The 27,433-nt window shown below is 47.1% G+C and overlaps 10 protein-coding genes across 11 annotated transcripts, besides 5 other annotated features; 6 read left to right on the top strand and 4 right to left on the bottom strand.

Moving 5' to 3' along the window:
• Positions 1–52: 52 nt before the first annotated feature.
• Positions 53–1,435, top strand: TSTA_016410 (Bax Inhibitor family protein). The gene is made up of 2 exons (XM_002483752.1): positions 53–694; positions 758–1,435. Exons 1-2 carry the CDS (start codon positions 156–158, stop codon positions 1,239–1,241), a joined length of 1,023 nt encoding a protein of 340 aa, XP_002483797.1. The 5' UTR covers positions 53–155; the 3' UTR covers positions 1,242–1,435.
• A 253-nt stretch (positions 1,436–1,688) lies between these two features.
• On the top strand, positions 1,689–2,581 carry TSTA_016400 (RNA binding protein (Rbm8A), putative; the record flags this gene model as incomplete). The annotated part of the gene is made up of 3 exons (XM_002483751.1): positions 1,689–1,934; positions 1,996–2,468; positions 2,522–2,581. 2 exons carry the CDS (start codon positions 1,689–1,691, stop codon positions 2,227–2,229), a joined length of 480 nt encoding a protein of 159 aa, XP_002483796.1. The 3' UTR covers positions 2,230–2,468; positions 2,522–2,581.
• Positions 2,582–2,812: 231 nt separating this feature from the next.
• On the top strand, positions 2,813–4,859 carry TSTA_016390 (glycosyl hydrolase, putative; the record flags this gene model as incomplete). Its single annotated transcript, XM_002483750.1, has 2 exons — positions 2,813–3,400; positions 3,428–4,859. The coding sequence occupies exons 1-2, from the start codon at positions 3,102–3,104 to the stop codon at positions 4,857–4,859; spliced, it is 1,731 nt and encodes a 576-aa protein (XP_002483795.1). The 5' UTR covers positions 2,813–3,101.
• A 298-nt stretch (positions 4,860–5,157) lies between these two features.
• On the bottom strand, positions 5,158–5,658 carry TSTA_016380 (ATPase inhibitor, mitochondrial precursor, putative; the record flags this gene model as incomplete). Its single annotated transcript, XM_002483749.1, has 4 exons — positions 5,158–5,197; positions 5,270–5,335; positions 5,399–5,464; positions 5,522–5,658. The coding sequence occupies 4 exons, from the start codon at positions 5,656–5,658 to the stop codon at positions 5,158–5,160; spliced, it is 309 nt and encodes a 102-aa protein (XP_002483794.1).
• A 1,007-nt stretch (positions 5,659–6,665) lies between these two features.
• Positions 6,666–9,274, top strand: TSTA_016370 (14-3-3 family protein ArtA, putative). The gene is made up of 6 exons (XM_002483748.1): positions 6,666–6,817; positions 7,361–7,434; positions 7,492–7,798; positions 7,848–8,089; positions 8,149–8,219; positions 8,275–9,274. The coding sequence occupies exons 2-6, from the start codon at positions 7,374–7,376 to the stop codon at positions 8,377–8,379; spliced, it is 786 nt and encodes a 261-aa protein (XP_002483793.1). The 5' UTR covers positions 6,666–6,817; positions 7,361–7,373; the 3' UTR covers positions 8,380–9,274.
• Positions 9,275–9,552: 278 nt separating this feature from the next.
• Positions 9,553–11,856, bottom strand: TSTA_016360 (bZIP transcription factor, putative). Its single transcript, XM_002483747.1, has 2 exons — positions 10,958–11,856; positions 9,553–10,904 (listed from the first exon to the last, which is right to left on the bottom strand). Exons 1-2 carry the CDS (start codon positions 11,287–11,289, stop codon positions 10,718–10,720), a joined length of 519 nt encoding a protein of 172 aa, XP_002483792.1. The 5' UTR covers positions 11,290–11,856; the 3' UTR covers positions 9,553–10,717.
• Positions 11,392–11,441: a microsatellite.
• Positions 11,857–11,888: 32 nt separating the features above from the next.
• Positions 11,889–11,915: a microsatellite.
• Positions 11,916–12,105: 190 nt separating this feature from the next.
• Positions 12,106–12,186: a sequence feature (GA-rich).
• A 1,227-nt stretch (positions 12,187–13,413) lies between these two features.
• Positions 13,414–13,492: a microsatellite.
• Positions 13,493–14,835: 1,343 nt separating this feature from the next.
• Positions 14,836–14,895: a microsatellite.
• Positions 14,896–17,155: 2,260 nt separating this feature from the next.
• TSTA_016350 (nucleoporin Nsp1, putative) lies at positions 17,156–19,321 on the bottom strand (the record flags this gene model as incomplete). Of its 2 annotated transcripts, XM_002483745.1 has the most annotated exons (3): positions 17,156–17,575; positions 17,632–17,755; positions 17,805–19,321. In XM_002483745.1, the coding sequence occupies 3 exons, from the start codon at positions 19,319–19,321 to the stop codon at positions 17,360–17,362; spliced, it is 1,857 nt and encodes a 618-aa protein (XP_002483790.1). In that variant the 3' UTR covers positions 17,156–17,359. The 2 variants fall into 2 exon arrangements, with proteins under 2 accessions (XP_002483790.1, XP_002483791.1); XM_002483746.1 differs by having other exon boundaries at positions 17,156–17,755.
• Positions 19,322–19,707: 386 nt separating this feature from the next.
• On the top strand, positions 19,708–21,891 carry TSTA_016340 (uncharacterized protein). Its single transcript, XM_002483744.1, has 4 exons — positions 19,708–19,897; positions 19,953–20,519; positions 20,706–20,902; positions 20,958–21,891. The coding sequence occupies exons 1-4, from the start codon at positions 19,786–19,788 to the stop codon at positions 21,669–21,671; spliced, it is 1,590 nt and encodes a 529-aa protein (XP_002483789.1). The 5' UTR covers positions 19,708–19,785; the 3' UTR covers positions 21,672–21,891.
• A 32-nt stretch (positions 21,892–21,923) lies between these two features.
• Positions 21,924–23,038, top strand: TSTA_016330 (phytanoyl-CoA dioxygenase family protein; the record flags this gene model as incomplete). Its single annotated transcript, XM_002483743.1, has 2 exons — positions 21,924–22,052; positions 22,115–23,038. Exons 1-2 carry the CDS (start codon positions 22,041–22,043, stop codon positions 23,036–23,038), a joined length of 936 nt encoding a protein of 311 aa, XP_002483788.1. The 5' UTR covers positions 21,924–22,040.
• A 19-nt stretch (positions 23,039–23,057) lies between these two features.
• Positions 23,058–26,572, bottom strand: TSTA_016320 (MIZ zinc finger domain protein; the record flags this gene model as incomplete). The annotated part of the gene is made up of 1 exon (XM_002483742.1): positions 23,058–26,572. One exon carries the CDS (start codon positions 26,570–26,572, stop codon positions 23,324–23,326), a length of 3,249 nt encoding a protein of 1,082 aa, XP_002483787.1. The 3' UTR covers positions 23,058–23,323.
• Positions 26,573–27,433: the final 861 nt, after the last annotated feature.

Here is a 27,433-nt window from a genome sequence, read left to right as displayed (position 1 = left end):
TTACCGGAATGGACGTCACTGAGAGCACCGCTAACTCCGTCCGGACGAAATTGAGGCTTCGATATAAAAACCTGGATTATCCATCTCCCTTCATCAACCCAGGTCATCAACGATATCTTTCATCTCGGTCAACGTTTCATTGACTTCTCACAGCTATGGCGTTCATGCTGAGGCGACCATTTGCCGTCACAACGGCTTTGAAGCAAGCTGCACCTCGTAGTGCAAACGTAACCGTTCGATACTTCCACAATACCCCAATCCAGAGCTCTCCGGTCTTTAAACCCTCGACTCCCGCACGTCCATCTTCCATCCTCGCACGAACTCGACAGACCTTCCGGAATGCTTTCCGCCGCACATATATGCAGGAGACCTATCAAGTCGACCGTGGAAATCTGACACAGAAGTTGCTATATGGAGTTGCCATCGTAGGTGGAACTATCGTGGCCACAAACTTGATCTTCAACCGCGAGACTCGCGACGATGGCGGCATGCCGGTTTACGAGAGACAATACTTGAATGAGACGTTCATGCACACTGGTCTAGGTCTTGGTATCATTGCTATCGCTGCTCGTGCTCTACACACCAATGGGTGGTCCGTTCGCTTGATGGCCTCAAACCCATGGGCTGTCGTTGGTCTCGGTCTGGTTGCCAGTATCGGCACTATGTACGGCACAATGTACACTCCTCCTGAAAAGTAAGAGCTTCACCCCCGACAAACCTTTGGTAAAATGGCTTCTTACTAACATTTTCGTCACAGTTACATGCTCAAATACGCTCTATGGACCGGCTTCAACGTGACTCAGGCTGCTCTTCTGTCGCCTTTGATGTTCTTGTCACCCGCTTTGCTCGCTCGTGCCGGTCTCTACACAGTTGGTATGATGGGCTCTATCGCGTTCGTTGGTGCCACTGCCAAGCAAGAGAAGTACCTCTACCTTGGCGGTCCTCTTCTTGCAGGTGTTGCCGTTGTTGCTCTTTCCGGCTTTGCTCCTCTCGTTCTCCCAGCTACTGCTGCTCGTACACTGATGTGGTCTGAGCGTATCTGGCTCTATGGAGGTCTCGCTGTCTTTGGCGGCTTCACACTCTATGATGTCCAGAGAATCCTGCACCACGCTCGTCTTGCTGAGCGGGGTGTAGTCCGACGTGACCCAGTCAACGAGAGCGTCAGTCTCGAACTTGACTTCATCAACATATTCGTTCGTATGGTACAGATCCTCGGTATGCAACGCAACAATCGACGATAAACGTACCTTCCTGTGACATTAGACAAAATCTCCTATCCTCGCGTTTTTCCGTCTATCTTTTTTCTTTTTCTTACGTTGTGTGTTATGACGGCTGAATTTGCTCCATTATACCTATTCCTGTTGACGACACAGGTTATTGTACATATTTAACTCAGAGTTGAAATACGACTTGACAATTATCAGTTATCTATTTCTATCAATATTCAAAAGTAAATCCGCCCTTTATGCTTGAAAGCGACCATGCTGTAAGAGAGAGGCTTGACAAACCGAAAAAGGAAAAGCGCCGTCTGCCATCCCACCCAACCCAATTGGATCACTGCATCGTAGCACCAGAAAAGTACGAGGTTCCTTCACATCACCTTTCAACTCATTCTACTTCATACCTAATTCAGACAGAGTCTCCATTTTCATAAAATAAAGGCGGGCGCAAAGGCAGATTTTATAACCATGGCATCAGCTGAAATGGACATCGACCCTCCAGTGGGAGACAACACCACTCCATCACAATCAGGAAATTCAGAAGCAAAGACGCAAGCCGGAGCTGTCGCAGTCCGAAGTATTGAAGGATGGATCATTATCGCTACGAATATCCACGAAGAGGCTTCCGAAGAGGATGTGACTGATCTCTTTGCTGAGTATGGAGAGATCAAGAACTTCAACCTCAACCTCGATCGTCGTACTGGTTATGTCAAGGTACGTTCTCTTGCCCATCTCGTTTACAAACGGACAATGCTAATACTTTGATTCCTTTTAGGGATACGCATTAATCGAATACTCGACTCTTCCCGAAGCAAAAGCTGCCATCGACGCCCTCAATGGCGCCAAACTACTCGACCAGACCCTCAGTGTGGACTATGCCTTTGTACGACCGCCTCCAGGAAACAAAGGCAAAGGTGGTGGCAATCAGAGAGGAGGGCGCGGTGGACGAGCACGCAGCAGGAGTCGCGAGCGCAGTCGCAGCCCTGGAGCCGACAATGGGAAGGATTAAAAAAGTGTCTTGCGGATAAAGCGATGCGTTCATTACTCTTCCTTAGCGGAGGAATGCGACAACTCGCGAATGGATCAAGAATTCCTGTTCAATTCCGAATAATACTACATACGAGGCATTGCTCACAAACAAGAGCCAGCCTTGTATATACGCCGGCGGTCTCCCCAATTTGCAAAGTCTAGAGAAGGCTTCACGATATATGGGGAGTCTTGTCGGCACGCAAAATACCAAAACAAAATGTATGTCAAATATCATATTCTCTGCTACGCGGATTTGCTAACAGATAATCCAGTCCTAACAAAAAGATGCCTATGGTAGGCAAAATATGCGATAGGCCCTAGAAGATTTAATATGATTACCAACCATTGCTTTTATGTACTTGGATTTAACGATGAAAATACGCAATAATGACTACTGAGATACTTTACAACCTGATAAGATTGCTAGAGTAATCGATTAACATAGTACAGTAGTGACTGAAGACCCGCGAATGGCTGACGTTGGCGCTCTTGGGGAGCCAAGCGTCGCAACTCCAGCCCATCTTTAGGCTCTTGCGTACCAACTGCCAACTTTCCCCGCAATGCACGCGACATACTTGCTTTGCCTGTAGGGATCATTCATATATCCCTTTATACGTATCTCTACTTTTCATAATTTATTCTATTCTCTCATCTCTCGATGATATTTTTCATTGAATTCAACATTCGGTCCAGTGGTGGCCCGATGTCCTTTCGTTCCGTGGGAGTATAGCGGGTTGTTGAGCGACGTATGCGGCAATCAATCAACAGAGACAATGTACCTGTTCTACTAGACTGTATTCATGAGGTGTTGTACGGCGTCCTGAACTGAATTCACACTGTACGACTATAACGATGATGACGATATTCTTTGCGGTGGTTCAGCCGCTGTTCGCGCTGTTCCTTGGAAGATCTCTCGCTTTGCCGGACTTGCGACAGGCCATACTGAGTACAGACGATGCAAATCAAGCTGTTACGGCATCTTCCACACAGAGGCAAACTCTCAAGGATATGTTATATGCCCTTGATGTCATGCAAGACAGTTACTTTGAGCAATGGCTCGGTACATGGCCGGATGCTATTGACTGGACTGCGGCAGTCATTGGTACTCACATATCTGGCACTTTATCGTCATTGACAATGACATCTCCGGAGTTAGTTTCATCGCCAATCTCGAACAGTTCTGTTCTTGAACAGACGCTTGCATACGAGAATCTTATCAACCGCTATTTTGATCAAGTCTCCAATTTCTATTTTGGAGAAAACGCTTTCGCCGTCCGAATGCAAGCATTTGACGACATGCTATGGGTGGTACTCGGTTGGTTGGAGAGCATCAAGTTCCAGAATCTCCATTCCGAGTTACATTATGAGACCGTAAATTCCACGATTGAAGCGCAATGGCACGGAAAACAGCTTCGCGTGCCTGCAGCGCATCGAGCTCGTGTATTCTATGAGCTGGCTTCTTCGGGCTGGGATAGCGAACTGTGTGAAGGTGGGATGATATGGAGTCCGTACCTTGAGCCATACAAGAATGCGATTACGAATGAGTTGTTTATCTCGGCAAGCATTGGGATGTATCTGTATTTTACGGGCGATCCTATTGGTTCACCGTTTGTGTCTTCGGATCATTATCGTGTGCACGACCCCAGTTATCTTGCTGCCGCAGTGCGTAGCTACCAGTGGCTTAAGGATTCGAACATGACTGGCACTGGTGGTCTGTATGCGGATGGGTTCCATATTCACGGATACAAAGGCATCAAGAACCCAGGAACGAAAAAATGCGACGTGCTCAATCCTATGGTATTCACATACAATCAGGGCGTTATTCTCAGCGGACTGAGGGGACTATGGCTCGCTACAAGCTATCAAGATTATCTCCAGGACGGACACGAGCTGATTGAGCGTGTGATGCGGGCTACAGGATGGCCAAGAACCAATCGTCGCAACTGGTCCGGTCTTGGGCGGGGCGGTGTTCTAGAAGAAGCCTGCGATTCTCACAGTAGCTGCTCACAGGATGGGCATACCTTCAAGGGGATATTTTTCCATCACTTGACTGAATTCTGTCATGTGCTGCGACCAGAAGAAGTCAGACTACTTGCCCTGTTCGCTGAGCCTTCGGAGTCGATAGAAGAGAAACAAGATCTGTTTGATAAATGGCATTTGGCTCGATGTCGGAAGTATGGGGATTGGATTGAGCATAATGCTCGAGCCGCACTTGCTACAAGAAATGAGCAGGGGAAATTCGGCATGTGGTGGGGAGTAACATTTCCCAGTGCGGAGGCTGATATGGAAGTTCCAATGTCAAGCATACCACCAGGAGCTATTGACTATGTGAATCATGGCGAAGCGGGCCGGGATTCGGACCGTCTTAAGGGTCTATTACGAACTCTCTCTGGAGATGACTACAGCGAGTATAGCAATAACTCGACAATACCCTCAAAAATGGGCAAACCGCTTTCACGCGCCGAACAAGCTGCTGGACAGTATCAGAGCCATAGATGGGTAAGAGATGTGAATGATCGGGGTCGAGGCCGCACTGTTGAGACACAATCCGGTGGACTTGCCGTATTACGGGCTTGGTATCAGTGGCAAACGTCGTTATTTTTACAATAGAATTGATTATCGTTAGGAACTTGCTGCAAAGTACGATTACATTCAAACGCGATAGTGATGCATTAGCCACCATTAGACATGATGTCCATGGTAGCAGTGCCAATTCATTGTTAATTCTTCTGCTCAAGGCTACCAACTATACACAAAACTGAACACGGTAACAAGTTGTTCAGATCAATTGAGACAAAAGGAGACAGAGCGGAGAGTATGCAGTGATTGAGTTTCCATCAAGTCTGGAAAAATCGAATCAAATATCGCTGTAGGTCGATGAAGTAGATTATATCTTCTCGTTGAGCATTTAGTTCTGCTCGCCGCCTTGTTCCTTGGTGAGTTGATCACTTGATAAAAGTCAGTTAATATGTTCCTTTCTAGGAACGGGAGGTTTGAATGGTGATGAGATATCCACGTACATGTGCTTGTCGAGTTCATCGAGGTGCTTTCGCTGCTCGGCAAGCTTGTGCTTGAGCTCTCGGAGCCTAATTAGAAGAACAAACCGTCAGCATCTGGATATATTGCACCCAAATGAATTGATATCTTACTTTTGAAGCTCCTTCTCCTTGACGTATAGGTTCTCTTGCGCAGCTTCGCGCTTGGTGAAAGAGTCGCTATTGAACCCGGTCAGCTAATTGACGAATATAGCGATAATCAATAAATAAACTCACGCAGCAGCAGATCCGCCGGCCTTGGGAGCACCAAGATCACCTTCGCCCATTCTAACCGGAGCAACGGAAAACGAGCGAATAGCGACCAATCGCTGGTTGGCGCGGAGGACAGGTCTTGCGACGGCGTTACGGAACATTGTGAGTGTTTATAGAGATTGAGATAGAGGGGATGTTTGTTGATAGGAGATGTTCAGGTTGTCGTGGAAGTGATGATCAATTGCAGAATCGAAAGTCGATGAAAATAGTCCAGGCGGTGGCATGACGTTAGCTTACCCTTCTGGCTCCGAGGTATCGCAGCCTGAGGCAGCGATTTGTCATCAGGTGATTGTTTGTTTGCACTGTTTGTCTACAAGCTTGGATGTGGATCACCTGACCACAAACTACTTCGTGTGATACCGAGAATATATCGCTACATATGCATTTGATTTCCTCCCCGGAGATGTATAAATTGGTCCAACGGCTGTATATTCTGACATTTGGGAGGGTATACGCCTTGATACAGCCGCGTATTGACCATGAAAAAAATGTGAGGCAAAAGCCGGACGAGATGGCAATCTTAGGAGGCTGAAAGCCCTTACAGAAGGAGTGTCAGAGTCTGGACTCTGGCTACGGAGGTCGAAATATGGCTTGCGGCAGGTTAGTCGTAATAATGCTTCTACGCCTCGGACTTGCGCTTAGTCTGATCCACGATGCGGCGGAGTTTTGAGTCTCTTATCTCGAGCAAATAATCAGCGAGTTGCTCCTGTTGGCTGTTCACGTTTTGACTGTCACGCGCGCACATAATTCAAGAACAGTGCTCGGATATATCAACAGACCCGACAGGAGATAGTGATGTGATGGTCAGTAGACTCGATACTCAAGAGTCAAGAGCCACAGAAATGAACCACAACGTAGCCCTGTACACATGTACCACATACCATAGCTGAAGACAGAGTCTAGGACATTAGTTGAAACGTGATAATGGTGAAATTAGACAAATAAAGCAGAATTGGAGAAATTGAGGGTCGCTTGCCGCCTAGCAGACGGACCAATGACAGGCCCACAAAAGGGGGTGGGCTTTCTCAAACAAACAAAACAAACGCTCCTTCCTCAACCAAACCCAAACCTCATCCGCCTTCTTTGCCCAAAACACAACCATCTCTCTACTCTACTCTATCTACCAACTACATCTATCCTCCTCTTCTCCTTTCCAACAGCGTCTTCTTTCGACTATTCGATACCCTTTCTCTCTCAATCTCTATCCGCACATACTCTCTCTACCAGTCTTGTTTTTCGTCGGTACGCGTTACCATTCAGGTGAGCCGCCATCCCCCTCTTTCTTGTGCCCCCTGCTCCGCCCCTCCCACGGCCATCTCCATCATCGTCGACGACTGAGCCATCGACTCGAAAAAACCACATCGATTTGATATCTACTGTTGTTCAGTGCTGTTGTCGCAAGACAAAATTTCAACACCAAACGGGCGTATTTGGGCGATGCAATCTCTATTCCTTCGCTTGTCTTAGTGACGGGCCAGCCAGAGAGCGGTGATCGTGGATCGGCCCGAGTGTGTGACGTAGGAGGTCGACCGCCTACATTCTACTTTCTTCCACACAACAAGCCTCATTTTTTGCCCTATCAAGATTACAAGATGTTGCGAACTATCGTGATTCGACGAAATGGCTTAACTCCGAAAGTGTGGTTAGTGGTCGATGGTAGTAGAATAAGGCTACGCTACGTATCATATTTACGTCGCAAATGAAAACATTTACCATCACTACTTTTTTTTTCAGCCTCATCAACACACACAACACTCGAAACCAGACTTTTTATTACAGTTTACTAACTTGCCTAATTTCTAGATAATCAATCACAATGGGTCACGAAGATGCCGTTTACCTCGCCAAGCTCGCCGAGCAGGCTGAGCGCTATGAAGGTTCGTTAACTTCTGCTCGTAGCTATCTCGGCAATGTCGCGTTAACTTTTTTCTCAGAAATGGTGGAGAACATGAAAGTCGTTGCCTCCTCAGACCAAGAATTGTCCGTCGAAGAGCGGAATTTGCTTTCTGTCGCCTACAAGAACGTCATCGGTGCCCGCCGTGCCTCTTGGAGGATCGTCACCTCGATCGAGCAAAAGGAGGAGTCCAAAGGCAACGAGTCTCAGGTCACATTGATCAAGGAGTACCGTCAAAAGATCGAAACCGAGCTGGCCAAGATCTGCGAAGACATCCTCGAAGTTTTGGACAAGCACTTGATTCCTTCTGCTCAAACCGGTGAATCCAAGGTCTTCTACCACAAGATGTAAGTTTTCTTGCTAGTGTATTTTCACGCAGATCTAATGGATAAATAGGAAGGGTGACTACCACCGTTACTTGGCTGAGTTCGCCACTGGCGACCGCCGCAAGGCTTCCGCCGATGCCTCCCTTGAGGCTTACAAGGCTGCCACCGAGGTTGCCCAGACGGATCTTGCTCCTACCCACCCCATCCGTCTCGGACTCGCCCTTAACTTTTCCGTTTTCTACTATGAGATCCTCAACTCTCCCGACCAAGCCTGTCACTTGGCCAAGCTTGCATTTGACGATGCTATTGCTGGTATGTTATTAACTCGCATTGAAGCGTATTTTACAATTTCTCGCTGACACATGTCACAGAACTCGACACCTTGAGTGAGGAGAGCTACAAGGACTCCACTCTCATCATGCAGCTCCTCCGTGACAACTTGGTATGTACAGCACCAATGTTTGCTTATATATGAGTACAATACTAACATACTGTAGACTCTCTGGACCTCTTCTGAGGCCGAGACCGCCGCTGAGCCTGCTGCTGCTGAAAAGAAGGAGGAAGCTCCCGTCCCTTCAACCGAAGCTCCTGCTGCCGAGTAAATTTCATAAACAACATAAAAAAGAAAACATATGAATCATGAACTCGTGCCGTAGAGTGGATTTGAGTTTGGATTTCAGATGTAAAAGGATGAGAGGTTTGTCCGTGTCAGATTCCTTTTGAGCGGATTGGAGTTTGTTTTTTTTTCTCTGCTGCCTTTCCCCTTTGCCTACGGGTTCGTTCGGTTATTACGCGAGAACTTGGTAGATGAGAAAAGAAGAAAGGAGAAGAACTGAAAAACAGGGAGCAAGATTTTTTTAAAGAAAATCCAAAGTTTCAATCATTCTATGACCAGGAACCGTGATTCAAGATATTCATGTTGAGGGCTGAAAAAAGAGGAGAACAATATGATAAACCGAAGAATATCCTATTTATTTTACCCTTTTATCTTTTCGACTTCCTTCTCGTCAACAATGGATTAATTCCCCTGCGATTCGGGTCTTTATGAGATGGTTATCTTTGTCTTTATTCCTGTTCCTCGAATTTCTATTCTTCTTTTTTTCTTCTTTTTGGCCCCTGGTTTTAACTCGCTTTTTGTGTGTTTCCTTTTCTTGCTCTGATTCCGCAAGTAATGTATGCAAAGTCTCCTTATTACATTTCCTCCATATCTATCAGAATTCCTCCCTCTCTTTATACAATACTATACAATTGATACAATACAATGCGGTGGTCCATTGCTACTGCGATATGATGTGACTTGATTGATCTGGGTCCAGTCTTATCTGGTCGTATGAAACCTATCTTGCTGGCCTGATGTTGGTAACGGCGGAAGCGGAACTGGAGCTTCATTTGACAGTAAGCATGAGTACTCAAGTTGATTCTCAGTGTCCAAATGGCCATCTTTTCCTGCTTGACGAAAAGAAGGGATGGAACGAGACCCGATTCGAGGATTCGTTGCATCCGTTCTAGTGGCGGTTGGTATATAGAAGGGATCTTGCAACGACACGACTCGAACAGAGACATCCAGGGCTGGGGATAGATGAGTCAGTCAGACGAGTATATGATATACAGATTCACTGTCTAGGTGCAGAGGTGTCTGATATCAAGTATCCAAGCATGAGCGGGTTCATGCTTCATCATACACATGCGTAGTCCAAAAAAAACAATTGATGGTTATCCATAAAAGTCTCAGGGGAATCTTCATCAAGCAAGAGACATTACCACTCCTATACTGAAAATATCATTCGCAATATTCATTAATGCTATGCGAACTATCAAACAATCCGCTGCGCTATGCATGCACATGCTCATATGTATAAACAAACAGTAACAATCGAAAAAAGAAAACAACACCCACCACCCAATGAACTCCCATGGAAGAAATATGCTCTCGGAGGAAAAAGGAAAAAGAAGATATTGTGTACAAGGTAGAAGAAAATAAGGCGCCATGTCACGTGCTGCTGCTCCGAGTTCATTGTCCCAGCGTTTTCCGGGGCTGTGGTGGCGTTGCAAGGGTAGAAAAAAGAAAAGAGAATAAAGATAGGCACCTGAAAGGTCGACGTCATCGGGGGAATCAAGTTCGTCTTCATCAAGGCGAGATAAAGAAAAAGAAAAAGAGCATATTGCTATCCACTGTGATATCAAGCGGCAGCGGAATAATGAAATGAACCTCGAGTAAGGAACCATGCAGTTGCAAGCGCAAACAGCATATGATGTATAATCAGTGGCTTGCTCTTTTTTGTTTTTCATTTTTTTTTTCATAAGAACAATAGAACTTCGCATTAGCCTGTAAAGAAATTTGCATATCCATTGTGGCACAGCGACAAGGCACACATGGATATGACGAAAGCGGCAAATGACAGGGTAGTCTTTCCGCCTAGGAGAAAACAATACGCCGCCAAGTCAAATCCCTGATTCAACACACCGACGATGATCAACGCCTGAACGTGCAATGCAATAAAACGCCGAAACGACGACTGTCTAGCAACTCAAATCATCGACGTTCCAAACATAAATTTGAGGTCAAACAGATTGCCACCCAAGCTAGAAATAACGAGATATGAAAGCTCCGCAGGAGCAAAAGATCAGTGGAAATCATCAGTCGTGACGAGCTCGATGATGTAAAGGAGAAGAGAAATGGGTAAACCGGAAGTCGCAGTAGTGGTAGTAGTAGTAGTACCGATATGATCATAGCGGTCGCTTGTGGTATGTGGAATAGCAAAATCGAAGAGAAAAAAAAATGTTGCACTTGTGGTATCACTGTAATGACGACGAATGCTCAGTAGTAGAATCCATACGCAATGTCGAATCGCTCGAAGTTGGTTTCTGGTGCAATTTTCTGCGTTTGTTGGGTTTAGTGATTCTTGCTTTTCCACATAAAACGCCGCCGTGGTCGGTGAGCTACTTTCGATTCTTCTTCGACTTCCCAGTGGTTGATGTGATCTCAGATTTGGATATTGTTTGCGTCAAGCTTCCAATATAGTCTTGTAGGTACCGGTTCTCGCTCTCTAGCTTGTCGTGATCGTTTTTGACCTCTTCGATTCGTTGCGCTAGAGCCTGGAGGGATAATTGTAGAGTTTTGGCTTGCCTAAGAACAGTCACCAAATTGTTCACTCATATTGAGAATATAAATTCACTCACTCTTGCAGAGTTTGACGAGCTTCCTTTCCCAAACGTTCCACGTCTGCAGAGTCACGTCGAGGACTCATGGCACGAGCATCATCTGGCGGAAACTCCTCCTCCTCAATCTCAATCTCTGGGTGATCTCGTGGCACGAGGATAGACGCACTGGGTTTTCGGCTGGCCATTCGGGGACGTTCCAGTCTTGACCGACCGCGCTCAGGTTCGCCGTCGGAGATGGAAGAGGACGAAGAGGATATCGAAGCAAAGTGCATGCGATCGCTGTCAACAGGATGAGGTACTACAGGCACTGGAGTAGCGCCTTGCATGTCACCAGAGACAGTAGTCATCATCGAATTACCAGTACCTCTAATTGTCCTCACACACAGAGAGCGGCTAACGCTTGAGGCCCGCGTCGCGTCTTCCCAGTTGGTTTGTTGATCCAGAGTAGTATATTGTTGTTGTTGTTGTTGTTGTTGTTGTTGTTGTTGTTGTTGTTCTTGTTCGAGACGGGCGCAAAAAGATGTTGGAAAGACACGAGGGAAGAGTCCTTGACCGGTTTAGAAATCGAGGTAAAGGAAAGGCGACAGCTCGGTATTCCTTTCCTTAATCTACAGCGATTCTCGATGGAGGTTGTCAAGCGGTCACACTTTAGCGATACTGAACGAAAATCATGTCTTGATGTTGGTCGAGTTGGAATTGATCGTGGGGTGTTATAAGAGTTTCCTCCAGGTGCAGGTTAAGAGTCAGCGAGTGAGTCTCAAGTCGGACTCATCGAAATTCCCGTGTCGTTGTCCCGTGATTGCGGTTTGTTGCACCTAGTGATGTAACGGTAAAAAATCTTCGCTGTGGAACAGGGCTGGGATGAAGCGATATTTGTTGTCTTTCACCTTTGCGAGGAGCAAGAAGGAAAAAAATGGATCGGGGCACGAACGGTTTGGTAAGAAAGAGGAGGTTAGGTTAGGCTAGGTTAGGTTAGCATTCGGAAGTGGAACCTAGGGAAGGAGCGAAGTGTAATGGCGTTACAGCCGTACGGATTAATAACAGGAATGATACTAAGCATTCACTAGCCGCGTATTGAAACACTCCGTACATGAGAGGAACCCACTGAGCTAAGGTCGGGTTCCTCTTTCCCTGTCCCAAGCGCCATCGGCCAGCCAATAGGATCGCTCCCTTTTCCCTTTTGGTTCGCTCCTCCCTTTCTTCGTTCGTTCGTTCTTTCGTTCTTTCTGTTTTTTCTATTTTTTCTTCAACCGCCGACTATTGAACAGAAACAGGCATATAGGAGAGGCGAGAGTACCCGGATACCATCGCAGAGACGAAATAGTCATTGTATCCTATCCTCTGACTCCAGAGAATGCTTCCTCATAGTACCTCGTTGCCGAATGTCTGTCTGCAAGAGGGGGACCGCCAGATCAGCCAGTCAGGCGTCGTCAGTGGGGACTCCAAGCAAGGTGGGAAGGAGGGAAAGGGTGCAAGTCAGCAGTTCATACCATACGTTGTTTATTGGTTATATCTTACCGTCTGCTGTTCCTCCCAGGTACCCACCATTGGCCGACTCAGCCTCTAGTGGCAATGATGATCGCGCGAACAGACTGGCACAACGACATGGAATAGCAGTGTAAGAGCATTACAGGGCTGATTTCTGGTACTACTAATATAGTATACTATAGTAGTATGTATCGAATAGGTACTGGTACTCGTTGCGTAATATGCCGGGAGCGGGCTATTGTTGAAGATCCTTAATAATATATTACAAGGTGTGACGTGGGATTCTTGCCAACAGCGCCAAGCATCAGGTCACCACATGTATCGGTACATGCAACAGCCTCTACCCGTCGCTGATATTTACTATAAAAAAACGATAATTACTGTATAAGTGCCATTATTAACCTGATAGTTGAGCAGATAGTGTATGTACCTGTATGTACGGAGTACCACGACAGAGTAAGTACGTCAATACCCCTGTAAGCCATAACGGTTTTTAATACTGGCATCCAAAGTCTCAACTCGCAATCGGCAGACATACTCGTTGGGACTAGTGTGCTTCCCCCACCCACCACAACAGGAACACAAAAGGGAAATCGTCGGAAAGATAATCGATCGGCCGTGCAATACGCCAATGACCGATATTTTTTCCACGATGATCTCCAGCGGTGATGGTTTTTGCTTGATTCATGTGCGGCGTATGTCATCACAATTCGAAACCAGATCATATGAATCCATTCGTGCATCAATACGGAGTAGAGAATCCAAATACTGGCTACCAACACTACTACATAGTGTGTAGTACGTAAAGTTAACAAAGTCCAAAGTACGGTACAAACTACTCCATCGAGAACACGCTCCCCCAGCCAATCAGCATGTTAGAATCGCCCTTCTTTTCCATCGGATCGACCAAAATGGTTAGACCACAGACCCAAACCACAAAATCGGACAATATAATTGGTCCGTGTCGGGTCTTTTCTCTTAGTGCGTATTACGACATTACTAGTACATAGTATTAGTATTAGTATTATTATTATTATTACTACTACTACTACTACTACTGCTACTTAGTATCGATGTGGATATGAACAACTTTTATACCACATACTATGCATATTGATTTTCATGTTGAAGAGCCTCCTGGAAAACCCATCTCCGTGCTGGGATACCTCTAACAATCATGCCAAGGGGGAGACTCCTATGTACATCCTACGACCGTATCAAGCCGATCTATGGAGTCATCGGAATGTCGATCCACCCGCACATTCTCCTCTGGGAAGTACGTACGCAGTAGCTGAATCAGACGACGATTCATCTAGTTATTCAAAATGGATGGGAAGTGTGCATCCGGATCCGTCCCACTGGCACCGAGCCGCCGGTTCAGTGGCTCCGTATCAACTATTAAGGGAACGGAATCGACGGGGATTGCTTCGATCAAATCCCTTTTAAACTTTCGACTCTGCCGGCGTGGGCTGTCTCAGTCCGCGTAAGGGTTTCACTTTATCTACGTATAGCCTCTCTAGCCACTCTGGCCTCTCTGGCCTCTCTGAGACTGAACGAGCATAACCCGGTGCGGTTACATGTGCGGTTACAGAATATTCGCCGTCGGAGTGCTCCTTCGTATCTGGGTAACGTCGGTTTTACTTTGGAGTACAGGGAGTATGAAGAAGAGTATGTATTCTCACCGGCCGTACCACATGAATTGGTAATCAGTTACAAGATAGCTTACAAGTGACTACCGGCAGAACCAGGGCTGCATGATTAGCCTCCGGAAGCCAGGCGCATACTCCGTTAGTCAAGTATCGTGAATAGAGGCAAAAACGTGGTTGGTTAGAGTTAAAAATCCTGAAGAATTCAACGCTAGTCCCGGTTGGTGCTTAGCGTGTCTACTAGCAGAACTATGAATGTCAACTTATCTCTGATGATTATTATTATTGCATCATTGTTCTTTAGCAGGCCACCGCATCCCTGACCATGTTCAACAAGGTTCGTCTACTGTAAGCTACAAGACTACAGAGAAGGTAATCACCTCACCGCTCGAGGTATTTTATTTTTAATAGCATTCCCATATCCAGAGTACACGGCATCGAAGACGTACAATCAAGAAGCTAGTACTACTATGTAGCATACAGATAGATTAGGCCAAAACGGAAGAAACGTGGAAGCCCCTTGTCTCTTCCACCGCGGCGCCACATCGACCAAGCTTTTTAGTCCATCTCAGTCTCCTCGTTCATTATTCCCGTATGACATTTACGATGACAAGATTCGTGACATCTCTGCTGACATCCCACTCGCTAAACCTCCCGCGTGACTTTGTATTGCCGCCCCTTGGCAAGATCGTCATCTCGCCTCTTGACTCTTCTATTGCATCAACGAGGCTGAAGTTGAAGCTTCATCGGTGTATTCTCGGAATACACTACATACGTACATACATATGTACATATGTACATACATATATACATACATACATAGGTATACATACACTTATTATAACTCGAGGTATAAGAAGATCGACGTGTCAGAAACCGTCCGATCGACACGAGAACCGATAGTAGATAGACAGACAAAAGCAGAAATAAAGTATGAATGTATCTTCTAAATTGCCGCGTTTAGCCCGAAAAAGGTACTCTTTACTGCCAGTTGGGCCGCAAGTGTACATCCCTATCGAGTTAGTAGTATCAACTCACATATCGACCTGCTAAATCCGGAGATTTTTTTTTTTGAAACGTACCGGCCATGTCCGGCAATAGATTAATATTCAACTTGCTATGGTAGTCCGGGATATTATTTCCCTCATTCTCTACCCGCCTCCTGAATGGTCACCTCGTACCCCTAATTAGGGCTCACTCAATAATACTCTCTTTACCTCCGTATGGAGTGGTTACTTACTAGTTTGATCCTTTTGTTTCCTTTGGTGTCCAATGGCTAGTCAAAACAAAGGCATTTTGACCGGAAATAACAAGAGAATCCCTGTCGCAGCGTGGCCGCCCCAGCGCAATTTGCCTGCAAAGACTACGGGGCCAAAACAAAGTTGAGAGTGGAGAGATTTTACCACATGGCGATGAGCGCTAGTACTTCATTGATTGAATACATACTGAATATTCCGGTGTAGCCTCCGCCGTAGACTCTGTAGACTCTGTAGACAGACAGCCGGATGCTTGCAAGTTGCGATACTTGTGTAGGATCTTGAATATCGCACAATGAATCCGAGTAAAAATATGCCCTGAACGAGATCGAAGTATTCTCCAGCTGGGGACAAAAACAGGTTTCCAAGGTTGACTCCTGGCGGCGTGCTAAGATTGCCGACATCACGATATGCTTGCTAGTATATGCTACCTGCGGAGTTGCATGTACCACACAACCCTAAGGATCCGGCATTGATAAGACTATATCCTCTCCTGGCCATGTTGCTCCGACGAATTTATCTAATCTTCATTTATTAAATGCTACGTAGTGCGCACTACCACGAGTTGAAGCTTGGCACGGCTTTTCCTGTTTCTTTCGTCCTGTCCTGTCAAGTGTCGACGCTGTCGAGCGACTTTGAACACTAGCGAAGCATAAAACCCTCATGGCAGCCTGAGGCAGCGTCAGTCACCTGTCAAATCATGTGTTCTAACATCACGTGGCGAGATATACATACGTTTCTCATACCGTTCCCAAGCACGTATACGGATCTGGTGACACGCAATGTACTGTACATAATGTATACACACCTACCGCAATGTCCTCGCGGTTAGACACAATAGACCAGCCAACACTGAAATGATTCCCAAATCAACCGAACTCATCCCAGACATGCTATGACAGAAGCAAGCATAGCCACAAAAGACGTGACTTGGCCTATCTTACTACGTACTACGTGGTTAGAAGCCTTTACTGAACCATGGATTCAATATGAAGTTATTGAATTTGAAAGTTTATATGTATCTACCTCGGTATCCGCTTACTGTACGGCTCAATAAGCATCAATAAAGTAATCTACCCCTCTATCAAACCGCCAACCCCACCAAGAGCCCAATATACAGAGCATACTTGGGTATAGACAGATGCATACATCTGCTGGCCATCCATGTCTCGTCACACGTCAATATCTCAGGGATTAGGCATATGTCAGGGTCCGTGCGGCTATTTTCATACAGACATACAGACATACATGCATGTATGATTTTGATGCAAGTAAATGGACTAGTATGTGGACAATAAATACGTTGTTGTGGCGTTGTGTTTTGTGCTGTATTTAGCCTATTCTGTAGGTGTACTTTCTTATCTAGGTAGTGGCACATGTACCTGCAACCCCCCAATTCATTCTATAAGGTATTTGTTGAATAGATGCGATGGATACTGCTGCAATATCGCTGCCAATGTCATGTCACACTGATAGTGGACACTGAACAACGTTCATACACGGAGACATCTACGTTCACACGCACTGGCAGAACAGATCGGAATCAAATGCTCCATCTTCTCGTCTTGACCTACCCTTCTGCCCGCAAAAGCATGGATTAATTCGGATTCGGCCTGACACATGATCTTACCTGCCCGCCGACTTGATGAGACGACAAAAGTGATTAATTGCCTAGATAGGTAATCGGTTGCCGTTTTTGTGATGTTTCTTCATCTCTGTTGTGCGCACGGAAGGCATCCATGGGTGCTGGCTAGCGCATGCTTTTCACGATATTCTTCAAGCCCGTAAGAGGGTTACCTGAACCCTCGGGGGATAAGTTGTAGTTATATTTAGCGAACATAGCTGATCCCATGATCGGATAATCATTTAAAACCAAACGGTCAGTCCAATTAGACAGTTGATTTACCTGACCTAAAGTCCATGCCGTGTTCATGTTCAATTACACGTAGAAAGAGGTTTAAACACCAACCCATATCAAGGCGAACTCTACACCCTTTGCTTCAAATCAAGATACATACTGTGTGTGAAAATCACCGACGACCCATGTACGACCGATAAAAGTCATCAGCTGCACTTCCGCCTATCCCAATGCCATTACCATTCTGTCCGTAACCACTCAGTCGCGAGCCCAATGACTGTCCTGACTTTTGTGCCGCGCTGACCTTGGCCTGAAGCTCGGCCGTGCCTTGATCGATCATCTGGAGTTGAGAGAGGTGCGAGTTGAGAATTCGGACGATTTGAGAGATCTGGTGTATCAAGTCAGTATTTTCCATTATGCTAACATGATACAGGGGATACTCACAGGTTCATCAGTCTTGTTCGTCTTGCTCAATGTAGATGACGCACTGTTGATTTCTTCAATCATGCTTCCAAGATCCTTACCCATTTCATCCAAGCGCTCAGAAAGCTTCTCCGCGAGTTTATAACTACGTCACGTTAGCAGGCAACTTAACAAATATGGTGTAGGATACATACGTTCTCTCGCGCTCCTGATCGGGTCCCTGAAGAGTTTCGCCCGGTCCAACCTGCTTCGACAGCATCTCGTCAACCTCTCGCTCATATCGATCCAGCCATGCATTCAACTCCTCCTGCTGTCCTTCAACCGAAGCCAGTTGACGTTCGACTTCCTGAGTCGCACGCTCCGCGTCAATTGCATTCCCGTACAGTTTCGCTATTTTGTTACTATTAACCACAAGCATGCGATCCCATTCTGCCACCTTTTCAGCCTGTTCCTTGAACTCCTTTTGATATTTTGTTAGATCGGTAGCCCATCGCGTAATAATCTCATCCATTGTTTTGTTCTTTAAGCGCGACTGAGCAGGAGGCGTGGGTCCGAATGTCGAAGCTCCAAGGTTTGGCGTTGCTTTGCCAGCATCGGGGCCTGAGGGAGCTGCAGGAGCTGCAGCTGCAGTAGTGGTTGCACCGACAGTTGCTGTAGGAGCGGGTGTCGCTGTAGTTGTAGTTGTGCTCGTCGCCGCCGGTTTCGCGCCAAACAGTCCGCCACTCGGTGCCGTCGTTGCCGCGGCCGTTGTTGCTGGAGTGCTAGCTGCAGTGGTAGAAGCGGGTTTTCCAACGCCAGCAAAAAGAGAAGGAGCAGCACCAGGCGTCGAAGGAGTAGCAGTAGATGTGCCGCCTAGACTGAAAAGACTCTTCTGGGGGGTGGCTTCGGACGCAGCCGTTGTCGAGGGTTGTGTCGATGGTGCAGATGAAGCAGCAGCCCCAAAAGGAGAAGCAGGTGCGTTACCTCCGGCATTAGCACCACCAAGTTTGAATAGGCCGGTGGATGATTGCGCAGTAGTAGTAGATGTTGGCGCAGCGCCAAATAAGGGCTTGCTTCCGCCCTCAGACGTCGCAGGAGTCTTGTTAACACCGCCAAACAGGTTGCTTCCACCTGTAGAAGGTGCACCGCCGAATAGATTAGTGATCTGTGGTTGAGATGTCGCAGTAGATCCAGTAGTTGTTGCTTGTGAAGTCGATGGTTTTTGACTGGCAAACAGAGCTGGCGCTGACCCGGCTGCTGCACCAGCACTTGGAGGTGGATTGGCTGGCGTTGTGCTGAACAGAGTTGAACCAGGTTTTGTCTGTGCCGGAGTATTGCTACCAAAAAGACTACCACCTTCAGCAGGTTTTGCACCAAATAATCCACCAGCTGTCTGTGCCTGGGAAGTAGCGGATGCCTCTGTCGTCTTGTTTGGGGTTTGATTCAAGCCGCCAAACGGAGTTGCTGGCTTGTTCTGACCTTGTGTGCCACCGAAACTGAAGGCTGGTGTACTAGTACCGCTTCCAGCATCTGTTGTCTTTGCACCGAAAAGACTATTTCCCGTAGTGCCAGGAGTGGTCGAGCCGAATACCGACGGAGTTGAAGCGCCGGTTGATGTATTTCCTGTATTTCCAAACAAGCTGCCACCAGTCGTCGTTGGTGTCTTCGATCCGAAAAGCCCACCACCGGGGCCTCCAGTGGACGATGGCGCGTTGAAAGAGAAGCCGGACATTTTGATATGGTTGTATTAAAGGATACTAGTAGAAGACAGGATTTCGCTTTTGTTGTCAGACTTTGAATATTGAAGTTTGCAGGGAGAACTCACAAGGGCGCAATGAGCCCGCAGGGACAACGAGAATGCCCTACGACGTAGGCAGCTGTTTTGCAAGTCTTCGATAAATACTATGCGGACAGTATTTAAGAGTGGCGTACAGTCAATGAGTGATGATAGTTGACAATTATTTGATATGAGGTCCCAAGGTTCTTCTCCAACGCGCTGTATTGGTCCGAGCTCCAGCTTGCGGCCTCAGGCACCTCAACCCTCTTGGGTCACAGCCTCAGGCAGTAAGGCTTACATCAAGAGCCTGGGCCGCAATCGACCAGTTTATTTAAGTCAACGACTCATGTTCAGCTCTTCCTTTTATTTGTGTCCCTTCCTCTCCATCTGACCGACATTCCACACTCCTTCACGATTGAATGCACAGATTGTCAGTCTCAATGTCGGATAGTCTGCACAGCTCTTCCAGCTCACATCTGGAACCCCCGCAGAAAGGTCCTGAGCTTGAGGATCCCGGTGCTCAGGAGTCTGGTACGCCAGTCCCGTAATCTCTGTTACCGCTCTTTGCTCACAAATCCCACTACAGCCAGCGAAGATGATCATTTTTCAGATGCTATCGAAGGCGAGCCTCAATCTCATTCCAGAAAATCGTCCAGAGCAGCTTCTCCCGTGCCCATAACCCGCGTTGAAAGAGTCGACGACGAGCCTCGTCATGGAGAGGTGCCGGGCACATTAGCATACGACAAGAGGACACAAGATGCCGTCCCTGATGAAGTAGAGATCGTCCCAGAGGGTTCACGGAGCCGAAGTTCTTCGAGAGTAAGAGAACCAACCAGTCCTGGTGGGACGCCCATACCACGGACGACGGTTATCAAAGTGGACGAAACACCAAGCTACGGGGAAGTCCCAGGGACTGACGCATACGACAAACGAAAAGCAGATGCTGTTCCCGATCTCGTACTGAAAACTACCGGAGACGAACAAAAGCCACAGGAATTGCACAGGGAAGATTCGGACCAGTCAGTCCCTGAAACTCGACTATTCAGGGTAGATTCACTTCCCAAGGAACCAGGATCGCCGGGACTTCACGCCCACCGCAGGAGCCCAAGCGATGCATTGCCCGATGTTATTGAGACCGTGCATGATACGACCGGTAAGCCAGACATCTACTAGACACGCCGGGATTGTCGAGTAGCCTGTGGTAATCTTAAGCTCTTCTCTTGGACCTGGATTGCTCAACACCCGCTCTCTGGACAATTTCGCAGCGTGCTTCCTTTCCTAGAGACTGCTACAGTGGCTTCTTGCATACAATATGACCCGTGCTAACGGCTCAATGAAGGTGAAGGAGAAAATGAAGATGAAGAAGGCGATGACGACTTTGGTGATGACTTTGATGAATTCGAGGAAGGTGCAAATGCGCCAGCAGATGATGAATTTGGCGATTTTGACGAAGGATTTGGTGAACCAGTAGAGGGCGCCGGTGGAGCTGAATCGGGAGAGGGTGAAGTTTTACAACCCTCAACGCCGCTACCTCTCGTGAGTACTGAAGCTTTGGATCTGATCATGACGTAGATTATTAACCTATGGACAGCCGCCGTTGTTAGACTTCAACTCCATGACATCCCTATCCGATCTCTTATCCACAACTAATGACTCTCTTAATACCCTATTTCCCGAAACAAAAACAGTCTCATCCCTACCACCATTGGAACCGATATCAGATTCTACAGCTATCTTCAGTAGCGAACGTTCACTTTCTTTATGGTCACAATTAGTTGCACCGCCGCCGTTACAACCTCCGAACTGGGTCAAATCTCGCATTCGACGCCTGTTTCTTGTCTCTCTCGGCGTTCCAGTTGACCTGGACGAGATATTACCAGCCTCAAAACAGAAAAAGCTTATACTGCCGTCCATCAATCCGGAAGACTCCAGTACTTCTGCTCGCAATCTTTCAAAAGCAACAGACAGATCAAAACAAGGCGATGCCCCGCAGAACGGCTCTACAACATCAGTCAACTCTACAATCATGCGACAAAAGTCAAATCGACGTCGAGGCCAACCGTCTCCTCCAGAGCTAGACCTGTTCGCAGTAAGACGGTTGTGCGCAACTACAGATGCAGCATTGGATGGATTTACAGACTCGGAACTTGAGCAGCACGTGGAGTCACTCCAAACGGCATCTAAAAAGGCAAAGGACGTGCTCGACTATTGGGTCAAAAGAACAGATGGACTCATAGGGGAAAAGGAAGCTTTTGAGGGAGTGATTGAGAATCTTGTCAATCACGCTCGAAGAGCACGAAAGTGAAAATACCTTCCGTATTGTCTCATCCTGTTGAGTTAATGTATAATTATAATAATGTCGATGATCGCATCATGAGGGTTGTTAGGCGATCTGGTATCTGACCTTTCAAAGTTGGTGGATGAGAAATGCGGACTTGGGATTGGGTGATGATTTCCTTTCTATTCTTGTATATATTACTACTATCTATCACGAATTATCTTCAAATTTTACAGTTTGTTATCTCATAAGTATCCAAGACTTCGTGTTGGTTGCGGATACATCCTAAGTGCGGGGTCACTTAGGGCTATTTTCCAAGTTTTCAGTCAATCCCATGGATATTACCCAGGTGAGCTGATAGATCAGACACTGTTTGAAAAATCTGTGCGTCTGTCTATGCATCAATTGGTATGAAACTGATCGACTGTACATCTCTTCGAAAAGTCCTACTCTTAACTTGAAAGGGTCAGTTGACGAACATGCCCTCCAACGAAAGACCACAGATAAAAATGGCCACAACTACAGTCCAAGATGACATAACGACAGTCCATCTTTCACCGGACGAAGTCAGCACCAAAACATTAACATCCCACAATCTCCAAGCAGCAGTCACAGCCCTACACAACGACGGCATCGTCGTCCTCAACAATGCAGTCGACACCTCTCACCTCAACAAACTTAACAGTCGCATGATCCCCGAAGCCCAGGCCCTGTACGCCAAATCAAGCACTCACCGCAACTTCGGCCCTGGAACAGGTAACATCCAACAGGAACCCGTTCTGGAAGATGGATACATTTTTTCAGATATCATTGCGAACCCATTCGCAGCTCAGGTAGTTGAATGCATGCTCGGTCCTAAACCGGCACTCAGATTTCACAGTGCGAATACTGCATTTAAAGCTACGGATCGTCAACCTCCGCATATCGATGTTCATTTTGATTTCCCGCGTGGAGTGCCATTTGGGTATTGCGTGAATATTAACCTTGTTGATACATCGCCACGTAATGGGGCCACAGAGGTGTGGCCGGGAACGCATCTGAATGCTTCGATTGACGATATGTCCGGTGAAGAAGCCGGTATACGCAAGGATCTTACAGAAGAGCGCAGAAAAGTTCGTCCTCCGGTTCAACCGTCACTGCCCAAGGGATCGTTGATCATTCGAGACTTCCGATTGTGGCATGCTGGTCGACCAAATCAGACCGATGATCCAAGGGTCATGATTGTGACGGTCTTGTTTCCGAAATGGTACAGAAGTAATTTGGAGATTATCCTGCCGGAGAGTGTCAAGGGTAAAATCGACTGGGGTTCGCTAAATCCCAAGGTGAAATGGGTGCCGGATGGATATGATTACTTGCATGGAGCGCATGATCATGATTTTGCCTTGTTGCCTTAGTATTGTCAATCAGCAATTGAAAGTGATCTTTGAAGTTATATGCGTAAACGATCTAAGCAACATTATATAGAAGAAACCAAAATAATCTGTCAATTGATTGCTAATGACAGAATGCAAACTTCAAAAGTGAAGACGCCCTAAACGCCAAAGACAATCGCTCGGGTATAGAATTGACAGAGACAAACAAAAGAACTCCTAACAGTCGACTGGATAAGCAATTAACTATGGAGTGAGATAAAACAAAATATGTGAAATATGTACTATGCCACGAATCAAGTCATGACTTCAGTGCGGAAACCCCTGTGGAGTAGCAGTGTGAGGACGGCTCTCATCCTTGATATTATCAGACTCAAAGCTACTTCGGTCTCGTTTCCGGCCGGTGGTGCGATTGTCGCTCTCCGTATCCAAAACAGCAGACCAAGAACCGTCGCTTTTGACGCGAATGGCCTTTGCAGTCTCCAACTTGTTCTCCTTGGAGAGTGTGTCCCTCACCTCGCTGAGAAACTCGTCGATCAATAAAAGTCCAGGTCGTGCATCCTTTCGGCAAATGGGGCATCTGATATAAATTTTATGCTTATCCGACAAAGGCTTAGCTGCGATTGTCTGCAGGAAAGTAGAGAGATCGAAGCATTCCTTATGTGTGCACAATGACCCTCGAGCAGGAATATCGAAAATTCGTGTAGTGAAGGGATCACGCAGGTTAATGGAAATAAAGTCATCCACGATCATCACGTCATCATCATCAGCATTGCTTGATGATAGTCTAGCCAGAATTTGTTGACGCGTTTCCTGAGCCGGCAACTTCCTAACCAATTTGCGAAAGCTTTCAGGGGTGTTCACCTGTAGGATCTCGACTGCAACAAAGTACGAAGTGTCTGCTGCGCGCTGCTGTCTGCTGTGCAAGACATTTATTCTGACTTCATTGGTGCCGCTTACTAGGTAAGAGTTGATATTTATCGGCGCATTTTTTGCATTCGGTGAGCGATGGATCTCTTTGTTGTTGACGTGTATGTATACAATATCAGGCCATTGACTTTCAGCCTGTGACCACAGAGAAATCGATTCCACGTTTTCGCTTCCGGGGAACTTGATACAGCGGAGACGAAATGACATATTTCCATCTGATAATAACGGGATGAACCCACCATTATTCGGTCGCCTAACGAGGCTCGGCCTGAGACGCAGTACTTCATCTGGTAACGTGAACTTCCAGGTGAATGAAGATCTATTGGACAGCAGTTTCTGTGGAGTAACCGAAAAACCCGTAAAGAATTGTATAACATCTGGAGGCTCAGGTTTGGGGGTATGCCGGACTGGCAGTGGTGTCGCAAGATGAGGATGTAGGACTTGGGAGGACATCGGCGGATACATGGTGAATGGAGTACCGGTAAGCTGCACTGGAAATGGTAAAGGAACAGAGGGAACTGGCTGAGGGTGTCCCTGAGGGTGTGGTGGACATGGAACTTGTCCTCCAGTACTAGGCGAAGGCTGCGTTGTCGAATACGGCGAGTGAACTGGTGAAGGATGAGCAGGTACCATGTGGGCACCCATAACGGGAGAGAAGTATTGAGTAGGCGGAGCAGGTGACGCTTGCATACTGTTGGCGACAGGTGGAAAAGATGGCTGCATTTGGATATTAGGAGGTAGCATCTGGTTTGCCCGCGCGGTAGCCACTGGTACAGAGCTTTGCGACGCAATTGTATAATGAGCAGGTGGTAAAGGAAATCGACCAGAAAACTGCGGTGGGTATGAATGCTGTTGATGAGCCTGAACATGCTGAACACCACCAGTAGGCAGAGCATTAATCTGATGAGGAACCTGTTGTTGTTGGCGCTGTTGACCGGCGTGTGGTGCCATGTTTGGTGACACGTGATGGCGAGATGCAGGAAGAGGACGAGGGGGAGCATGAGGATGAGGATGGGTGATGGGTTGGGGATTCGAAGGTTGTTGATGAGGGACGCTTATAGATGCACGATGCTGTGAATTATTTTGCCGAATTGGCATGGTTGGGCTTGTCACTGTCATCGGAGCTGGAGTTTGAGCAGAAGAGGGTGGTGTAGATGCCGTGTGAACACGACGAGTCTCTGGTAACACTAGCATGCCATGAGATGCACAAAGCCGTCTATACCTCTCAAAGTAATTGTACATAGCCTGCCCTCTTGCATTAGGAGGAAGCGCAGAACGCTGGTTATAAGTTCTCTGGTCCTCTTCAAAGACAGATATACAGGCCTTGAACAATTCTTCCCGGCCTCCAAACAAACGTCGAGAAACCGCTGTGAAAACGATTGTTTGAAATACGGGGGATTCGACGCCTAGCCTGACGACTAACTCGTCAACCTGAGGCGGATAACCGCGTGCCCGAATCTCCCTTTCAAAAACAGGCCAATGGTTGGAGATTGTAGACAGACAATTCGAAACCTGCTTGAGGGCATTTCTATAATCGTTAGATGACAATAAAGCCTGAAAAGGCATTGGATACTCTATGGACCATTGAAGAAATTCCTTGGAGAGTCTCTTATTGTCGACCAGCAGCTGCGCAACCACATCGAAATCAAGATCCGGTCTTATTCCATGCTCCGCCCCGTCCCTTAACTGGCTCGGATCTGCAGAGCTGAGACAAAAGGTCTGATGGAGAGCTAGATAGAACATGTCCTCCGCGCTACAGGCATCCTGCAAGATGCGCACCCTGGGCAATTCCACGGTCTCCGACAGAGGGTGAGTTCTGGACGGCTGAATTAGAAACATTCTAAGTCTTTCTCTCGCATGTTGCCAGATTCGGTGGCTTTTATGGGGAAGAGATGATTGTGGCAATTGCGGTTGCTGTTGCGGCTGCTGTTGAACTGGACGTGTTTGGTGAGGTTGAGGTTGAGCTTGATATTGAGGCTGACGCTGGGGTGGAGGTGCAGCCCGCTGGACGGGAGAGGCGCCGACAGCCGGGCTGAGAGGGCTTGTGGTAGGGAGTGTATCTTCCCATTTGATGGTGAGGGCAGGTTGGGTTCCTGCCCCCGGTAGCGATGCAGGTACATCTCTGCTGGGAGAACTCACTCGATCTGTGACGGCAACAACTGGACTGGCAAGCGACGCGTTACTGGGCTCAGGAGTGGGAAAGGATGCGGTTGGAACTGCATTGTCAAGCCGTGTCACTTTCGCCGCTGGCGGCTGTATGTCATTTTCTGAGTAACCTGTGCCGGGAGTTACGGGCGACACTGGACCGGCCTGCGTTGGCTGAGCAATCGTGGAATCTGATGGATGAGCCGTAGAATGATGATCGCTGGTCTCAATACGCGCGGGAGGCTGTGTTGTTCTTGTTGTCGTTGACGACTGTCGGGAAGAGGCGTTAGAATGTCTAGTTTGAGTATTCACCGGACTCCTCGGATACGATCGTCCAGGGTGTGATAGACCACCACCGTTTGTCATCCATGGTCTTTGAGTCGCACCAAGAAATCGATTAGCTGTTGAGTTGGACGATGCGAATTGACTGCCATATAACGTTATAGACGAGGGTCGCCCCGATGGATTTTGCGCCGGGCTCATGATGCGGCAAGGACATGGTATTGAAATTCAGCAAGATTGGACTATTGTGCTAATCCTCTTAGAACGGACTGATAGTCATCTATGTTGACGAAGTTGGCGGCGTATTAGCAATGTACATTCAAAGGAGTCAACCAAAAACCTTACGGTCCACGGGCGATGCGATATCAGTGTCAGCATTCTCTATAAAACGTGGCTAAAAATGAGAGAAAACTGATACATATCAGCGACTAACTGGAAAAGGCGCTGGCTATATTGCTTGAAGGTTGAGGTAAAAGTGTGAAATGCCAGAGTTAAAGGATGAAAGCCGAAGTTTGGAATGGCGATAGAAGGAAGATCTAAGGCGGAGTGGAGCGGGTCCCGTAAAAGAAATCTCGGCGAGGCTGGCCCAACACAAAACATACAACCAAACTTCAATCTTTGATCCTCAATTTGACAGTAATATTCATTTTCCAAGCACTGGAACATGGCATGCATCTAAAAAGTCATATTTAATTCTGGTGATTCCCGACTTTCGCTTTGGAGTGCCAGATCAGATCTACCCGTGCCGTTTTGCGGGTACGGAGTCGTGATCTGACCTGTCACATATTGCGATGCATCAAACAGACTCGCTACTCCATTGACAATACGGAAATCTCGAAAGGGGCTGCAGATACGGACACGCAGCTGAGTAATATTGCAATTCAAAAATAGAACCGAACGAAATCCTCTTCTCGATTGTACATCGGTGCCTTGCCAATCAGGCATTCACTAATGATCTCACCATTTTCCTTATATCCACAGTCACAGAGTCTAAAGACTGTTACAGTGACACCGACGGCGACTTGGTGCTTAAATAGCGGGTACATACCGGCACTCGTGTAA

The sequence above is a fragment of the Talaromyces stipitatus genome, genomic scaffold (assembly GCF_000003125.1).
Source record: "Talaromyces stipitatus ATCC 10500 scf_1105507295549 genomic scaffold, whole genome shotgun sequence".
In the NCBI taxonomy this organism is placed as follows: domain Eukaryota; kingdom Fungi; phylum Ascomycota; class Eurotiomycetes; order Eurotiales; family Trichocomaceae; genus Talaromyces; species Talaromyces stipitatus.
The sequence above is the reverse complement of the archived record's forward strand: the minus strand, read 5'-3'. Positions and strand labels throughout refer to the sequence as shown.

Bases quoted from the DNA above. Each gene is read 5' to 3' on its own strand.
- TSTA_016410 (XM_002483752.1), top strand. From the start codon at position 156: ATGGCGTTCATGCTGAGGCGACCATTTGCCGTCACAACGGCTTTGAAG. The intron at 695-757 runs GTAAGAGCTTCA...TTTTCGTCACAG, and splicing joins ATGTACACTCCTCCTGAAAA to TTACATGCTCAAATACGCTC.
- TSTA_016370 (XM_002483748.1), top strand. From the start codon at position 7,374: ATGGGTCACGAAGATGCCGTTTACCTCGCCAAGCTCGCCGAGCAGGCT. The intron at 7,435-7,491 runs GTTCGTTAACTT...CTTTTTTCTCAG, and splicing joins GCAGGCTGAGCGCTATGAAG to AAATGGTGGAGAACATGAAA. The intron at 8,220-8,274 runs GTATGTACAGCA...AACATACTGTAG, and splicing joins AGCTCCTCCGTGACAACTTG to ACTCTCTGGACCTCTTCTGA.
- TSTA_016360 (XM_002483747.1), bottom strand. From the start codon at position 11,289: ATGATGACTACTGTCTCTGGTGACATGCAAGGCGCTACTCCAGTGCCT. The intron at 10,905-10,957 runs GTGAGTGAATTT...GACTGTTCTTAG, and splicing joins GCTCGTCAAACTCTGCAAGA to GCAAGCCAAAACTCTACAAT.
- TSTA_016340 (XM_002483744.1), top strand. From the start codon at position 19,786: ATGCACAGATTGTCAGTCTCAATGTCGGATAGTCTGCACAGCTCTTCC. The intron at 19,898-19,952 runs GTACGCCAGTCC...ATCCCACTACAG, and splicing joins TCCCGGTGCTCAGGAGTCTG to CCAGCGAAGATGATCATTTT. The intron at 20,520-20,705 runs GTAAGCCAGACA...GGCTCAATGAAG, and splicing joins GACCGTGCATGATACGACCG to GTGAAGGAGAAAATGAAGAT.